At 37.2% G+C, this 17,232-nt stretch overlaps 1 protein-coding gene across 9 annotated transcripts in view; it reads right to left on the bottom strand.

Moving 5' to 3' along the window:
• apol1 (apolipoprotein L, 1) overlaps positions 1-17,232 on the bottom strand; it is a 30,934-nt gene extending 13,702 nt beyond the window's left edge. Inside the window, exons 1-32 of one of the 9 annotated variants that reach the window (XM_055014467.1) lie at positions 16,974-17,232; positions 16,784-16,843; positions 12,074-12,145; positions 11,622-11,649; positions 11,433-11,495; positions 11,238-11,303; positions 10,845-10,913; positions 10,672-10,743; positions 10,502-10,558; positions 9,009-9,080; positions 8,855-8,923; positions 8,586-8,657; positions 8,425-8,493; positions 8,069-8,140; positions 7,918-7,986; positions 6,842-6,913; positions 6,683-6,748; positions 6,514-6,573; positions 4,960-5,025; positions 4,782-4,832; positions 4,598-4,672; positions 4,385-4,432; positions 4,150-4,215; positions 3,993-4,046; positions 3,809-3,880; positions 2,948-3,034; positions 2,349-2,414; positions 2,064-2,140; positions 1,908-1,983; positions 1,594-1,674; positions 1,459-1,503; positions 899-979 (exon numbers count right to left, since the gene is read on the bottom strand). In XM_055014467.1, the coding sequence (XP_054870442.1) occupies positions 899-979; positions 1,459-1,503; positions 1,594-1,674; positions 1,908-1,983; positions 2,064-2,140; positions 2,349-2,414; positions 2,948-3,034; positions 3,809-3,880; positions 3,993-4,046; positions 4,150-4,215; positions 4,385-4,432; positions 4,598-4,672; positions 4,782-4,832; positions 4,960-5,025; positions 6,514-6,573; positions 6,683-6,748; positions 6,842-6,913; positions 7,918-7,986; positions 8,069-8,140; positions 8,425-8,493; positions 8,586-8,657; positions 8,855-8,923; positions 9,009-9,080; positions 10,502-10,558; positions 10,672-10,743; positions 10,845-10,913; positions 11,238-11,303; positions 11,433-11,495; positions 11,622-11,649; positions 12,074-12,145; positions 16,784-16,806 (2,016 nt within the window). In that variant the 5' untranslated portion in view covers positions 16,807-16,843; positions 16,974-17,232. Of the gene's footprint in view, positions 1-898; positions 980-1,458; positions 1,504-1,593; positions 1,675-1,907; positions 1,984-2,062; positions 2,141-2,348; positions 2,415-2,947; positions 3,035-3,808; positions 3,881-3,992; positions 4,047-4,149; positions 4,216-4,384; positions 4,433-4,597; positions 4,673-4,781; positions 4,833-4,959; positions 5,026-6,513; positions 6,574-6,682; positions 6,749-6,841; positions 6,914-7,917; positions 7,987-8,068; positions 8,141-8,424; positions 8,494-8,585; positions 8,658-8,854; positions 8,924-9,008; positions 9,081-10,501; positions 10,559-10,671; positions 10,744-10,844; positions 10,914-11,237; positions 11,304-11,432; positions 11,496-11,621; positions 11,650-12,073; positions 12,146-16,783; positions 16,844-16,973 lie in introns of all 9 variants that reach the window. The other 8 variants (XR_008602983.1, XM_055014466.1, XM_055014468.1 and 5 more) reach the window with 8 other exon arrangements.

Raw genomic sequence — 17,232 nt, 5'->3', positions numbered from 1 at the left:
AATAAACATGATGTCTCTTAAACCTCAGGCCCGATCCACATGTGCACAGGTGTTATTTAAAACATAGCCTTTTCTTTGTGTTTTGACTTTCTGTCCATACGCGAATGCTGTTTTAGGTCACTGAAAAGAAAGATATCCACAATCTCAGTTGATGTGTAGGCAGGAAAAAATGAGTTTTTGTCTTATGATATCAGCATTTGTCACTGTTGTCTGGTTGTATTGTGTTCAATTATGTGGCGAAAACAATGCTTGCTAACAGAACTTTTTTACATGTTTAAACATAAATGTACAGTCAGTCTATGCTGAGAAACAAAGGCCTCAATGCACCATTGTTGGTAGGTTATAGATAACAGTACCGGCTCTTTCTCAGGCTTCCAACTGGCTGCTGTGGCTTTCAGGTTATATCCCCGCCTCTTGGCGTTCTCTTGTCAGAGCTTAAATTGTGCTGAGATTCTTTTTTGAGAACAAAGAGGGGAAAACCCAGTTTTTAAAAATACCTGTGTACGAGTGGACTAGGCGTCACTCTGAGAATAGCCTGAAGGTGTCACATGTCTTAAAACAAGAAGGAAGCAGGCACTAGAAGAGAAGTTGGAACCTGGCAGAACAGCTGAAACAAATAATCTCTTTTCACCTGCATGTAGCAACAGGTGAGGGTTCATACCACACAACGTTTTAAACAACGACGAAAAATTCTCACTCACACAAACCTAAATATATACACATGTAAATCAATCCATCAAGCTCTGCATAACCATTGTGTAATTCAGTATCACAAATCAATGCAGACAGACTATAGATAAATTTGTTTACATGCAAGAAAACTTTCTAGGGTTAAAACTAAACCTGAGGGTTAGTATTGAATCTTATGTAACCCATAATGACGACACAACAAACTTACTGTTTTGCTCTCTGGAGGATTCGTCTCATCTCCATCTTTGGTCATAGCAGATTCATCTTCTTCCTTTGCTTCATCCTCCATCTGATTTTGCAGGAAATTAAAAATATTAGTTAATGAATCACTGAACTACAGTGGGTTAGCTAAGATATTATAACAATATTCAGTCTCAAAACTAGATTTTTTACACCAAAAATTTAAACAGCTCAGGGTTGCTTCAGAGTCATTTTAATTCCCCTCATCATATTTGAATAACATGGATATTAGAGCATGATTGATCCCTCAAAATCTTGCTGGTTTGTTCATGTGTTAAACTGGGATTTAAAGTGATAACAGAAAAACATCAGTGTCTTAGCAGATCAGGTGAAAACAGCCTTTCAGTGTTAAATGCTGCTGCAGGCATCACTCTGCACAATGGAGGTAAAACATCAAGAAAAAAACAATAACTTGACTGGAGAGAAGCTTTTAATTTAAAGTTTTATCTTGTAGTTTCGAAACTCGAAACCTCCACCACAGTTGATATGCATTCAAAATAGTCTAACCCTGTGACTGTGTGTACATACCTGGTGGTTTTTCTTCTGCTTTTGTCTCGGTGCTCTGTTCATCTCCTGAAATAAAATCACAGTAGTTTCCTAAACCATGAGTGCTACACACATTTAATTGAAACGGCCACAACTCCCTTAACACTGACAGCTCACCTCCTCTGATGGTCTGGCAGGTATTACAGGAGCTTCTAAAGGTTTTTCTTTTTTCTCTTTGGTGGTCATGTCTTTGTTATCCTGCAGAGGACAAAATTAAATTGTGTCTCTCAACTGAAACGGAGCATCTGAAACATCAAAGTGATACGTTTTCATGTATATAAACCATGAAATTTAGCAATTTGAGAGTCTTCTAAAAGCACATTTTGCAGTTTCAATGCTCACTAAGACATCACTTGACATACCAATTCTAATAAAAAGTGTAAACATCTATAGACAGCTTACACATCATTTTGTAAATTTGACAGCCGTACCTTATTATCCTTAGCTCTTCTTGGTTTAACTTTGTTGTACGTGACCGTCCCCTTCATCTCCTGCAACACAACACACCAGAGACAGACAGAGCAGAAGTCAGAATAGCCTCACAGGAGCAACATTTCCACTGAGTTGTGTCTGACTGCATGCAAACCTCTGCTGTTGGTCTGGGTGGGACCAGTGGCGTTTCACTTCTTTCCTTCCTTTCTTGCTGGATCATGTTACTTTTGACCTGAGAAGGACACACAGAGTCAATGAATGCACCAGAGCAGGAAGACGAGGAGGTTTTGACGGCGATCAGGCAGATGAGGAAGATGTGGTAGAGATATAGAGGAGGAGGAGCATGAGGATGCAGGGTATTTTTGACAGAAGTTGATCAGCTGTGTATATGTGTGTGTGGTGAATGATGACTCATTATGTGATGCAATAAATAGACTGACCGGTTTTAGCTTCGCTTCCACTTGTTTCTCAGTCTCCTTGAGTGTCTCTGTGTCTTCTGTGTCTTTCTGAATAAAGCACAGAACCATTAGCTTTAAAGCTGCATTAGTGTTTAATGAACCATATTGTCACTTTTCAAAAGCTGTTAGGATTTTTAGATGGAGTTTATTTACCCTTCCATGTGAGCAACTTACATTGCATCTATATGGCTCAAAATCAAGTAACACTCTTTTGAAACTTGCTTTAGTTGTGTCATTCAACAAACAACATATGCATTAAACTTTTGTAAGGGCTGCAGGACCTCTGATGGTAAATTTTCCATCTAGAATGTTGAGAATGGTAGAAAAAAATACACCCTAAACCTTCAAAACACATCAGCACTGTATGGAAAATGGTTAGATGAGATGTAAAAACTCTGATTTGTAGTTAATAGGCAAAACATGGAAACCCACTGACATACTCTCCTTTATTAGTACAGCACCTGTTGCTAAATGGCTAGAAGGTCCTAAATAAACCAAAATCGCCACCATCACCACCATTACAGTCTGACTACGTAACGACTACTTTCACCATCACCAAACACATTCAACAGTATAGTTACTTCATGTGCAGCTCTGTATGGGTTCAGTTTGGACATGGCTTCAACCATGGTGTTCTGAGAGGGAGGACACATCATCGGAAGGTTTAACTGGACAAACATTTAGATTTAGAACCGGTTTGAATGGCACAAACCACATTTTGATAGGAGTAAACTGCCATTTAACTGCCAACAGGTAAATCAGTGACTTGATTCCAGTCAGTAATGATATGCCTCCTAATGAGAAACTTTAAGGATTAAAGATTATTCATTTTCTGAGCAGACTAACTGTATTGCAACAATTATTTCTTCTCAGTTTCCTTTATTTTATCTATTGTGTGAAACCATTTCCATATTTATTAGTTTCCCTACTCATTTAATCCTAGTTTTTCCCAGTCTACAGTGCCCTGGTGGCCTCAGACTTCACCATAAGCTGTAGCATATCCTTGTTTTGAATCTGGTTTTGCCATTTCTCTCTCTCCAGTTACTTTCTTAACTCTTCCTGTATTGACATTGGTAATAAAGGCATAAAACTGCCCCCTCAAGTAAATACCAAACGGAACTTTCTAGTTTCCTGTGACATTTACTTGCAGACTTAAGGTAAGACAAAGTCAGCAAAACCAGACAAGATAGATTAGCAGGTAGAGTCTGTGAAGAATACAGCTCGTCAGAAACTTAAACCAGTGACTCATTACTTTCATATTTTGCTATCATTAATACCTCAATGTCACGTACAGTAAGTATGATGGAGAAAGATTTCTAACTCAAAATATTGAGGCTTTCCCTACATGTGGCAGGTGTTTCTTGAGTTAAAAAATAACCAGTTAAATGTCAAATTATTTATGTCAAAGTGTGAAACCGGAACAAGTAAAAATATCAAAGCACCTGTTTGTTGCCCTTTGACTTCTCACTACTCACAGTTGGATCCTCATCATCTGAGCCAGTCTGCTTCTCATGCTGCACAGAGGAGACATTAATCATTATTATATGAAGAAAAAATACAATACTCTTAATATTTTTTCTTTCCTATGTCTTTATCACAATCAAAATTAATCTGAACTCCTCTTACTTTGTTTGCAGCTCGAAATGGATTCAGCTTTGTCATCGCTTCAGCCAGTTTACTCTGAGGATAACACATAGAAAAAAAACCAACATAAATAATACGAACAAATGGATGTTAAAACACGGAACAAAGCCAAGAAACTTACAACTTAAAACTTACAAACCTGTTTGTGACTCAGCTGGTTATCTCCGTTGTCTGTCTCCTCATCATCAGTGCTGGAGCTCTTCTCCTGCAGATGATGTTAATTTTATTTGTAAAATGACAAACACTAGTAAAATAACCCACTGTGCATCACTCCCAAAATTATTCTAACAAGATTTGAGGCTTTGCAGCTCCTTATATTATTACATTTAAGGTAGCATGATAGTAAAGATGACATGACATTAGCCACTTCTCACCTCTTTGTCAGTGTAGAATGCACTCTTCATCACTGCACTGAAACCGATCTGAAATCAGGCAAAAACACTGTTACTGTACATAGTAAATAATAAAGCTTCAAAAAATCAAAAACTTGTGCCTCCTTTTGGCCAGAATTAAAATATTTCAATACAGACCAAAACCATTTCCAAAATACATAGTGGAGATTCAGTTTCTTTGGCGTAATAACCAACCTGTTTGGCTTTAGGCTTGTCTGCAGTAGAGCTATTCTCATTTGAGTCTCCTGAGTGTTCAGTCTTTTCCTTCTCCTGATACAATACAAAGCATGTTAGCAATCAGAAAGCAGAACTGTGAGCGTAACATACAGGCTGGTAGAGTACTCAGTGTAATGCATTATTTACTAAGAGAGAAACTGACCTGAGATGAGGAGCTGAAAGGATTCTTTAAGATCCTCGCTGCCACTCCACCCTGACAGAGAATTCAAAGCAGTTTAGGTTACAGACTGATATTATCTGCTGTACTGTTGATGCTGTGCAGGTCCAAGTGAAGCCAGAAGACAAGAGGAAGGACATGAAACAAAAACTTCATCACTTACCCTTGAAGGCTTCTCTGCGAGGCTGTCATTGCCGGTGAAGAGTTCACCATCCATAGACAAGTCATCCTTTACAAAGAGAAACGGCACATATTCAGAATGTACGAAGGATGAAAAAAGGCTATCAAGTGTTTTATTTTGAAATGAAACAATCAGGGCTGTCACTCAATCAAATTCTCACTGGTTGACAATTGTATGCGTCACTTTTATAAAAAGAAAAGTGCTACAAAGATAGCCTTACGAGATTACTCTATGTTTTTAGCTGCAGGAAAACTACATCATATGTGGACACTCCTGCTTTTGGAGACTATGGAGTCCAAACTACCTGACACAAAGTCTAAGAAGTTGTAGGTGTGGCTGCATTTTTTAAAAACCGACAGTCAAAAAGTTGATTGCAAACACAATGAGCAGTAGTTTGCATATCACAGCTCAACAAGCATCAACGTTTCAAATATAAAATAATCTATGTTGGCTAACTTCCTTTATATACAGCAACTGTTCTTGTGCTGTGATCATGAGTTGATGTAGTTCTATTTTTGGAAACCAATAAGGGTAGGTGCCAGCTGCTCTGCTCCAAGTCTGCTCACATAGTTTCAGTAAAAAAAAATATATTACTTAAATTTAAATTAAAATGATTTAGCTTTTAATGTTTACATATAATTCCCATTAAATTTAGGCTAAGAAGGCTAGCAAGTAGAATGCATTCACTGCTAATCACTGCAGGGTTTGGGGCAACACAGACAGCAGGAAATATGAGAGAGCAAGTTCAGAAATTAAAGACCTCTGGGTAAAATGTGCACCTAAAGTTACATGAATGTGAAACATGAGCTAGGTGTTGACTGGTTTCCTTTCAGTTTATCCTGAATAACAAAAACAGAGCAGTTGTTAACTAGAAAACAACACAGCACTGAGCTTGGATGAGCATGTTGACACCAAACAGTCAGAAAGAAAAAAAACAAGCTGAGCTGCAGCATCAACAAGTCAGAACAATGATTTATAAAGGGACCAGGCATGTACATTTTTACAATTGCATTTCTAATTATTCTTCCTTGTGTTGCTTTCAGGTGTGTGTCTGTGTAGTTTCTCATTCATCCAGGTCATGGTTATCCAAAGTTGTTTAAATCAATCCAACTGGACTTTAAGAAGGTTCCTTGAAGACGTTTCACCTCTCATCCAAGAGGCTTCTTCAGTTCTGGTGGTGGTTGATGTTGCCTCAGCTTATAACCTCTGTGAGGTGTGGTCAGTGTTATTCACATTCCGACGACCATTGCCAAGGCCCATCTGGCTCCTCAACGATGATCGTTGGGAGCCAGGGAGTGACAAAGGGGGTCATTGAAATGCGAGTTTCACCACCACCAGAACTGAAGAAGCCTCTTGGATTTCAGGTGTGTATTAATGCCAAGTTGAAGCTATGTAATAGATCAAAACTGGCCTGAAAATGTCCCTTGAAAGTAAAAGAAATAGATGGATGGGGAAATTAACAGTTAATCACGACATCCAGAGTTGGATTTCTGGACTGAAACTATTTACCATTATAAATTATCTTAACCGTCGTACCTGTGACTGAAATTTGGCACCTTTTTTTTTTAACACACCGCTGAAGATTCCTCCTTTCTCCTGAGAAAATAATAGGAAGCCAATGTTAAATATGGTAAATTTTTTAGGGTGAAGATGTTGGTACTGTCAGTTGAGGATGGAGGTACTTAAAAACTTTAAAAAATATCACCTTTGTGTGGTTCTCGGAAAGATCTTCAGTGCTGCCAGAGAGCTCATCGGGTGCAGACAAATCATCCTGAAGATGATAATCAAATGCCAACCAATTAATGTTATTCACATGCTAATACTTCACAGTAACAAGCTGCAACAATTCTTAAAGATCTCCTACCTGAGATTTTGTCCTGGTTCCGAAGGGCTTTGGAGCTTTTTTAAACAATCCACTGAACATCCCACCTTCCTCCTAAAGGAAAAAAGTCACATTAAAAATGACAATTTGACAACATTTTCACATACTGGTTTCACACAGAAGCCTGAACTACCAACCAAATCACTGTTTGATGCAAGTTTACTGGTTGCAGATGCATCATGTAACTTTGTATTTTGTATCTGAGATAGGTATAGTTTGAAAGTTGACTATCAAACTATTTAGTTCTTGCAGATGGACTTTTTTGTCAAAAGCAACTAGCGACAAATCTAGCGACTTTTTCTGGTGTTTTGGAGACTGACGTGAAAGCTCGTATCTTTCTGCAGTTATTTTTTAGTTTTATTATCCCTTATTAATCCCACGAGTAGAAATTCAGATTTTCGCATCTCTCCCCAATTGGGATAGTCAGAGCGACGGGTCAGCTGCGGTACAGCGCCTCTGGAGCAGGAAGGGTTAAGGGCCTTGCTCAAGGGCCCAACAGCGGCCGCATCGGGGTTTGAACCTCTGACTTTCTGATCAGTAGTCCAGAGACTTAACCGTTGCACCACTACTGCCCCAGTTACTGTCCTAAATGAGCAGCAGGTGCTGATGTGAGCTCCTTCCCGTCCCAAAGCACTCACTAGCTGTCAGTCTCACAGTAACCCCGCAGCAGTCCCAGCTGCAGTCTGATTAGAGGAGACCCACACCACTCCGTGTCCAGACGTCAAAATGAATCGCATGTGCGCAAAGCCGCATGCAGATCCCATCCTGGCTTACAGAGCGGGATGTAAATGAAAATGTTTCTCCACTGTCATACTAAAATAAATCACTGCATTTGACTCACACAGCTTACATTTCAAAAACATATTTTGGGTGTTTTTCACTCTCTTTTTGTCTCTCCACAATGCTACTCCTCTCTCCTACAACATCCATTACAATTACATGCAAATGGCCAGTTATGTAAATTAGGCGAAGACATCATTTAGCGACTTCTAGTGACTTTTAGGACAGCCAATAGCTACTTTCCTTACTGAGGAGTTGGCAGCTTTTACAAATCTTACCTTAGTGTTACTGTTCACAGAAAGGTTGTCACTGCTGTCTGAAAGCTCATCAGGTGCACACAAATCCTCCTGAAAATATAAAATGTCTTAGAATTAATACTATTTATATGTTTTAGAGCAACAAGCTGCATCAACGGTTTAAATCTCTCACCTGAGATTTGGTCCTTGCTCCAAAGGGCTTTAGAGGTTTTTTAAACATTAGGCTGAACACCCCACCTGTCTCCTGAAGAAGAAACAGTCACATTAAAACTGAAAATTGAAAACATTTACCAATTAGTTTAAGAAGCAAAGTATTTCTTCAGGGTGATGATTATAGTCAGACAGTAAAGGGTTTCACACACTTCACACGCACACTATCATCATATAAATAACTGATGTATCAAGGTTTACTCAATGAGGGTTTGGTTATAGAAACATCTCATGACTTTGTGCATTTGTTTCTAGATGCTTACTGTTTAAGAGTTGATTATTAAAATATTTGGAGTTTGCGGCTTTTACAGTTCTCACCTTAGTGTTGCTGTTACCACAGAGGTTATCTCTGCTGCCTGAGAGATCGTCAGGTGCAGTTAAATCCTCCTAAAGAAGTAAAACAAATGTCTACCAATTAACATTATTCACATGCTAATATTTTACAGTAACAAGCTGCAGCAACAGTTTAAATCTCTCACCTGAGATTTTGTCCTTCCTCCAAATGCCTTTGGAGGTTTTTTAAACATCCCACTGAACATCCCACCGGTTTCCTGAAGAAAAAAAAAAAACTCAAATTAAAAGTCCACTTTGAGAGAATCACACATTCTGGATATTATGTAAAGCATCCTTTAGTTTACAGAAACATCCCATGACTCTGTGTCTTTGTTTGTGATGCTTATGCTTTCAAACTTGTCTGTTAAATTATTTGGTTGTTGAAGTAGGAGTTCACAACTTTTCCAAATCTGACCTTAGTGTTATTGTTTGCAGAGAGGTTGTCGCTGCTGCCTGAGAGCTCATCAGGTGCAGTTAAATCCTCCTAAAGGAAAGAAACAAGTATTTGACCACACAATATTTACATCAGCATAGGAACAAATGAGACAAGAGAGATCCACAAAAATTACCTGAGATTTTGTCCTCGCTCCGAAAGGCTTCGAGGGCTTCTTAAACATCCCTGTGAATATCCCTCCTGACTCCTGGAAGTCACAAAATTACATTGAAATCCACACTGAATGATGATCTTACTGAAGCCATTTGTTCTTGTGCAGTTTTTAAAGGCAAATTAAATTAAATGAACAGTTCCTTTGTATTTTGAACTGATGCAGCTGTCACAACGACGGGCAGGGATTTAGAGTGCCACACATTAGCTTGCACTTCTTCCAAACAGCTGATGCATGTTTTTGTCCTTCCAAACACACAACAAAAACTGTCCATTCAGTCAGTCAAGCTCCACAGAGTTACGGGGGGTCAAAATCACCAGCATGCTCTGGGTAACACTACAGAGGTTCTCACTATTCTTTTAGTGTTCAATATTACAACATCTTGATTAATTCATTTTTCAACTGTTCACTGAAAACACAGTTATTGATAAATATTCAACAGTTTAAACATGTTCCATTGGACAGATAGTGATGTGTTTTCCACTTCTAGCATTAGTCAGTGCAGTTAAATACACTGAAGTTCTGAAAAGATTTAGAAAAATATGTAAGTAATTACAATCATACTGATGTTGAAAGATAGTGCATGCCACCTTAAAATTGCAACTGCCATCCGACTAACATAAATATATGTTAGATATGAGACTATATTTGCATCAAATAAGACTTTAACAATAAGTTAAACTATATATGAACACACTGCATGAGTTGCAGTCATCCTGCTTGTGTCAGGATGTCGCTGACAAACTTTTCATCTAATTTTACTATTTAAAATGATAACCAGAAGCAACTTGAGGGCTTCTGATAACATCTCAATCATATATGCTGTGTTGACTTCAAAAAAACTATTGTCTGAAGGTTTCAAATGCTCATTTTGGAATATTTTGAAAGCGTCTGTCAAATATATGTTAGCTTTGTCTTCACTATTAATAAATATCTTTGGTTTATATTGCGGTTTGTGATGCTGGACGTTAATGTAACATACCACTATTAAAAAGGCTTAGAAACATGACACTCCTAAGTGGTGCACGTTCTTTAAATATCACGAAGGAATGAAACCATTATCATTCAGATAATCAATTAATTGTGTTATGGTGAATTCAATATTTTAAGGTTGGACAGACGAAGCAAGTGGTTTGAATGTTCTAACATTTGACACCAAATCACTAATCGATCAATTAGAGAAAAATAATTATTAGTTGCAACTCTAGAATAGTTGATTGACAAAGATGTTATTTACTGTATTGAAATTCAAATAAATATGATAAATGTTGATTATTTTCTTGTTAGTGTATAAAAAATGGAACTGATTTTGTCAAATGTCGCATAAAATCTTATCTGTATTATTTAATGTTATTTGTTTGTCATGTATTCCAGCATTTTTCCTCATTGTTCAGAATTAAATGCTTATAGTAGCAACTCACGTATGATTTTTTTAATGATCATTTAAAGAGACTCACCTTTGTGTTGCTGTTCTCCGATGGATTTTCATTACTGTCTGAAATGTCCAGAAGATCCTAAAGCAGAAAAAAATAATCTGTCGGTCTCTTAGTGATGAAGCACAAAAACATTTTTTACATTTCTGGCAGTTTTCCAGGTCCTGTGGAGGTAACAGAAGATCATGTTTCACCTGTGAAGGCCTGCGGACATGTCCAGGTCTGGGAGAACGTTTCAGGATCCCACCCAGCACACCTGATTTATCCTGAAGAGAAGAGTACAGAAAATGGTTTAGTTCAAAGTCCAACGCTATTGATTCATGCAGGAAAAAAACTAAATATCACACGGAGAAGAAGGTGAACTCACCTTTGATGCCTTGTCTGTTAAACTGTCACTGCTGACTGACAGTTCAGGGTTTTGTAATGAGATGGAGTCCTGTTGAAAAAAAAGAAATGAAAATTTTCTGCAACACTTAGTTTCTTAAAAAGGCAAACAGGTGCAAACATTTATTTTTGTCTGATTTCAAGTAAATTCCAGCTCATTTAAATATTCATTCAACCAGGAGTCATAGATATTGAATTTACAGTCATGTAAAACCAAAAAAAATTTAGAATTCTTCATAAAGAAGAAGCTAATACCTCCAAATGTACCAGTAATTTGTCGATCAATTAACTTATGAATAAACTGTTTTAGTTCTAGTTAAATATGTGATTAAAAAAAAAACAAACAAGACAGTAAATTCTGCGAGCTACTACAAACCTGCTGCTGACCCTCTCTGGCAGATTTGGTCTTCTTAAATATTCCTTTAAACACTCCTCCTTTGTCCTGAAATAATTGTAAATATATCATTCTAGATGCTGAAAACACTGGTTTACACCCTGAAGATATTTCCCCAACTTCTCATTTATCAGAACTGATTAAACATAAACCAGGGAAGTGACACTTCATGCTCACCTTGTTGTTGTCCGTCAGACTGTCATTGCTCTTTGAGAGTTCACTGTTGGCTGATAAACTGTCCTGTAATGTCAACATAAAGCTTGGGTGAACATACACAAAATTAAATATGATTAATCTTCTGTTGTAATATTGAGATTTATAAGAAGAAGAAATGAAGAATGAAGTTACGATAATTTTATCGCTCACCATATCATCAACATGATTACATAAAAGTCTTAAAAAGGACAAACAAGAGGATATTAAAGATTTTTGCGACAGATATTTCATCAGTGCAGTAAAAGACAATAACATGTATATAAATTCCATTTATGTAACAATAAGACAGTTAAACAAGGTAATTTGGCATAAAAATTAATAGCATTTTTTTTGCCAATTGAGGAACATTTTTAAATGAGAAAAAAAATCTATTATCATAATAATTTATAAAAAATCATAAATTATTGCAAATCATTTTCTAAATCCAAAATTGCCATTAAGTCCTGCCTATTGAGCTACAACACTGACTGTAATGCTCTCACACAAACATAATTTATAAAGGAATGTCGATGTTGTAGGAAATCGCTATTTGACAAGTTTCTATTAACAGATTCATTTCTGGCTTTAAAGAATAGAAAGTTATCATATTAAAATGACATCACCTCTGCTTTGACAGATGATTCTGAAGACTTTGTAGATTTCTTGAACATCCCACCGAATAACGCTGCTTTTTGCTGAATGAGGAGAGACGAAGAGACAAACTTTTAATTATAACCAATATGGATCTCAAATAAACAAACAATACCATGAAAGGAGGTGAGTCTGCAGCATAAAACTGTCTCTGTTGTGTGAACTAAAGTGGAAAAGATGCTGAGAGTGTCTGTAAATTCACTCCTGACACCTCTCGGTCCAACTTCATGTTTCAAGTCTGGAATCGAAGGTGGTTTCGTGTCTGGACTTGAAAATTTGATGAAAGTAAATTCAGAGTGATGATTTGCATAATTAAGCATCATATAAAAGGACACAACACAGCAGTGCTTCACAATGTTTAGGCTTCTGATGTCTTAAGTAAAATCTTTGTGATGTGAGCAGTTACCAGATTCTTTAATTTCAGTCATTTTTACACAACTGACTTTAATAGATTCAGTGCAGAAATTTATGAATAAATTAACAGTATTTCATTTTCTGCATCCCTTCAACCATCTTCTGACCCCCTTGTATAGTGAGGACTCCAGCTGTACCTCTTTTGTGCTGAATATCAGATCAGAAAACGCCCAAATAAAGCATAGGCTCTCTTTTTCTTCTCTGTTCCCATCTATTGCAGTAGATAAACAGACAAATCTACTGACTGAATGAATGAATTGCCTTAATGTCTGCTTAAAGTGAACAGTACATCTTGAGATATTCTATATATTTCTTATTCTCAACAAATCCCACAAAACCAACAATGCTCTGCTCCTGTTAGCATGTTCTGTATGAGAATCGAAAGGCAGATCTACTTAACACTTTGTGCCACAGAGCAAATAAAAAAAAACACACAAATCTATGAGCCTCACTGTTAAACTGGGTGACAAGTTTGCTCAATATTGTGAATGTGGTCATTGTAGGCTAGTTTGAGTCAATGCCAAATACAGCATCCGGCTGATGTAAATATTCAGTGAAACAGTGGCTCTATTAGGCATTTAAATGAAGTCAACCTTGCCAATGATTAAATTGTTGTATGAGCTTAGAACAGCTCAAGCAAAGAGAAATAATTATTTTTTTGTTTAATCCATCTAATTAAGTTCCATATTTAACAATAAATACATAACATTGCAATTTTAAAATCAGTAGTTTAGTCATTATTTCATGTTTGTTTGTCTGACAATAGAAACAGAATAAGTAAGTAAAATTTATATATATATAGCACCTTTTACAGATACAAAAATAACAAGGTGCTTTACAACAAAAATAAAACAAGGATAAAAACAAAAACAATAATGCTAAAGGTAATAAATGGTTAAAACAGGGGAGCAGCAACTAAAATAAAGTGCATCAAAACATAAATAAAATAAAGAAATTACAGGTCAACCAAAAGCCTGTCGGAATAAAAACGTTTTCAGCTGCCTCATAAAAGCTCCAGAGGAGTCGACCGATCTCAGCTGCAGAGGAAGAGCATTCCACAGTTTTGGTGCAAGAGCTTAGAAAGCACAGTCACCCTGGGTTTTATTCTTGGATCAAGGGATATCAAGTAATTTTTGTTGGCCTGACCTGAGAGCTCTATTCGGGGCGTATGGATGAAGGAGGTCAGAGATATACTGTGGTGATTGGCCATGTAAAGCCTTAAAAGTTAGCACTATTTTAAAATGTACACGAAAATTGATCGGGAGCCAGTGAAGAGAGGACAGGACTGGGGTAATGTGGGATATCCGGTTAGTTCCTGTTAAAAGATGAGCAGCTGCATTTTGGACTGTTTGAAGACGGTTAAGAGAGGATTGATACAAACATGTAAAAAGTGTATTACAATAATCGAAACGGGATGAAATAAAAGCATGTAAAATCATCTCCAGCTCCACTTTGGATACCATGGATTTTAACTTGAATTGTTGCACAGATGGAAAAAACAGGAACGTGTTAGCTGGCTTACATGGTTATCAAGTGACAGAGACTGATCAAAAATCACACCTAAATTTCTAATGCATGGTTTAACACAGTTTTTTAATGGCACAATATACTGTTTAATGGATGGTATCCATTTGACTGGGGCAAGTATAAGGGCTTCAGTGTTACTAGTATTTTATTGAAGGCAGTTGTCAGACATCCAGATTTGAATAGCCTGCAAACAGTCATTTATGATTGATAATTTGTTGCTCTCTCCGGGTTTGAAGTAGTAATATAGTTGAATGTCATCAGCACACAAATGATAAGCGATCCCACTAAATCGACTAATTATCTGACCAAGAGGCTGCAGGTAAAGTGAGAAAAATATTGGACCCAGATCAGAACCCTGTGGGACACCACAAGACAGAGGGGCTGTATCACACATGAATTGGCCCACTGAAACACACAACGTTCCGTGAGAAAGATAGGATGAGAACCAGTCCAAGGCAGATCCTGAAATACCCACCAACCGCTTTAGCCTATCTAACCGGATACCATGATTGACAGTGTCAAAAGCTGAGTTGAGGTCAAGAACTACTAATAATGAGCATTTGCCATCATCTGCTGCCATCAGAACATTATTAGTGATTTTAGTAAGGGTTGATTCTGTTGAACGCAATTTACAAGAGCCAGATTGGAACAGGTTGTACCTGCCATATATGTCTAGAGCAGCTGTAAGCTGCATGGCATCAACCTTCTCCATTATTTCAGAGACAAACGGCAAATTAGAGATAGGCCTTTAATTATAATAGGCCTAATATGTTCATCAAAACGGTTTTATAGGAAATTTTGGCAGTGATACGGTTTATAGTCTGGATCCACGGATTTGTCAAAGATGTCTGTATCATTGCGAGATAGCGGCACGGCGTCACTGTAACTATGACCTATGTGAACGCTACGTGAGTTGCCTGCTGACTATCACATGATTGCGATCCTGCAACAAATCCACCACTGTGGCTTTATCGGGACTGTGCAGCCTTGGTGGAGTACTGCGCACTCTGAGTTGTTTAATACGGCAATATTTTCCATTTTTGACCCAGTTTTTTAAAAAAAACATTTATCTGAGAAAGTATTTGATGTACAAAGCTAAAACGTTTATTTAAATAGCCATGTTTTGCGCTATAAAAATGTCATGAAAATCAGGATGGCCAAACAGAAACTGTTCTAAAAATTTGTTCTCTTTTTACAACTCTTGCACATAAATCAACAAGATATAACATTGATTTCTTACACATCTTCGTGTTTAATAATATCATGTAAACCACTGGCCTTTTCCACCAATAATGTTTTTTTACTGCATTAACAGAATTATGGGATACCTGTAGATATGTAAAAAAGAAGAACAACAATAATCAATAAATGAGTTGACAGTACAAAATTAAAGTACGTGTTTCTCTGGGTTTATTGGAAACATTAGAGAAACTTACACAAGTCAACAAATTAATTGAGGTTTTTTATTATCATTCTAATGCAGAAATGTGAAATATTCCAGCTGTACCTTCCTATAATCAGACAGCAAACAACTCAAACGAATTAACAGCTTTGACTCCATCTGTATATATATGTAAACTCATCATGTTGTATGTGTACATAGCCACATGTAAACTCGCTATATCATAACTGTACTAATTTATATTTAAATTTCACTATGTCATAATGTACTTATCCATATGTAGATTCCTCGTACCTGGTATATTATCTCTGTGAGACCTTATTTTAAAATTATATTTTTCTTTTATAGTCCTGTTGTACTTTTTTTTTTTTTTTTTTTAATACTATAATTATTTGTGCTTCTGGGCTGCACAGTGGCGTAGTGGTTAGCACTTTCGCCTTGCAGCGAGAAGATCCCTGGTTCGCGTCCCGGCTTTCCCGGGATCTTTCTGCATGGAGTTTGCATGTTCTCCTTGTGCATGCGTGGGTTTTCTCCGGGTACTCCAGCTTCCTCCCACAGTCCAAAAATATGCTGAGGTTAACTGATCATTCTAAATTGCCCGTAGGTGTGAGAGTGATTGTTTGTCTCTATATGTAGCCCTGCGACAGACTGGTGACCTGTCTAGGGTGTCCCCTGCCTTCGCCCGAGTCAGCTGGGATAGACTCCAGCCCCCTTGCGACCCTAATGAGGATTAAGAGGTGTAAAGGTAATGGATGGATGGATATTTGTGCTTCTTTCTGTCTTTTCTGTATCCAGCTGCTGTAACGTGAATTTCTTCAGTGAGGGATTATTAAAGTTTATCTAATCTGATAAGATAATTTTAATGCTTAAATTAAATAGATAGATATTTAGATAATTTAAATATTTTAACTTAAAAAATATATATATATATATATATATATATATATATATATATATATATATATATATATACAATTTTTAAAATCTTTTTTAATAGAAATTAATCTTCATTGTAGATATACTTAAATTGTGAGTGGAATTTTAAGTGGTACATTAAAACGGGAAGTCAAAATTAGCTGCTGCAGCTGTATTCTGGTTTTGTAATGGGGGGGTGGGGGGGGATTTGCCCCCGGACCCACCCAGCAGTTCACACCGGCCATGTTCACCAAAAATAAAGCTTTAAAAATCAACGACTGTGTGTCCACATGCTTCTGAACTGCTCTGTGTGTCTGTATTTTGAGATTTTCTGCCTCACAGGTTCTCTTTTAGTCGGTTAAGGAGAACAAAAACTGGTACTTTATGGGGAAAAGAACAAACTTTGAATCAGTTAGTTACTCACAGCGACGCCTCCTCCTCCTCCATCACACTCCAGGTCTAAATCCAGGTCATCGTATCGATCCTGTCACACAGTAAGACACATTTTTAACGTTATTGACGAGGTATTGTTTTAAACGTGAAATCACCGTTAAAATGTTTAACGGCTATCGTCGGTCAGCGCGTCGAACGTTAGCCGTTGATTTAAAGTTTACCATTTTAAGCTAGCTGCTGTTTCCTCGTTTAGTGTCGTTATTCGCCAGTTAAACGATGTTAGCAGGTAAAAAAATAAACTTAAATAAAAGTATAAATGTCCTCTGTGTAGGTCGTCGTCCTCTCTGTGTTGTTACCGTCGGCTTGTTTTCACTCGCTCCGGTGTGTAGTTCACGGTCCTCCCTGCTCGGTTAAAAAAAATAGATGAGACACATCTGTGTTTTCGTGAAACTGCTATTATAACACTGCAACCGGATGAAC

This window comes from Amphiprion ocellaris, chromosome 10 (genome assembly GCF_022539595.1).
Source record: "Amphiprion ocellaris isolate individual 3 ecotype Okinawa chromosome 10, ASM2253959v1, whole genome shotgun sequence".
Taxonomy (NCBI): domain Eukaryota; kingdom Metazoa; phylum Chordata; class Actinopteri; family Pomacentridae; genus Amphiprion; species Amphiprion ocellaris.
Note: the sequence above shows the minus strand (reverse complement) of the source record. Positions and strands in the feature narration are given on the sequence as shown.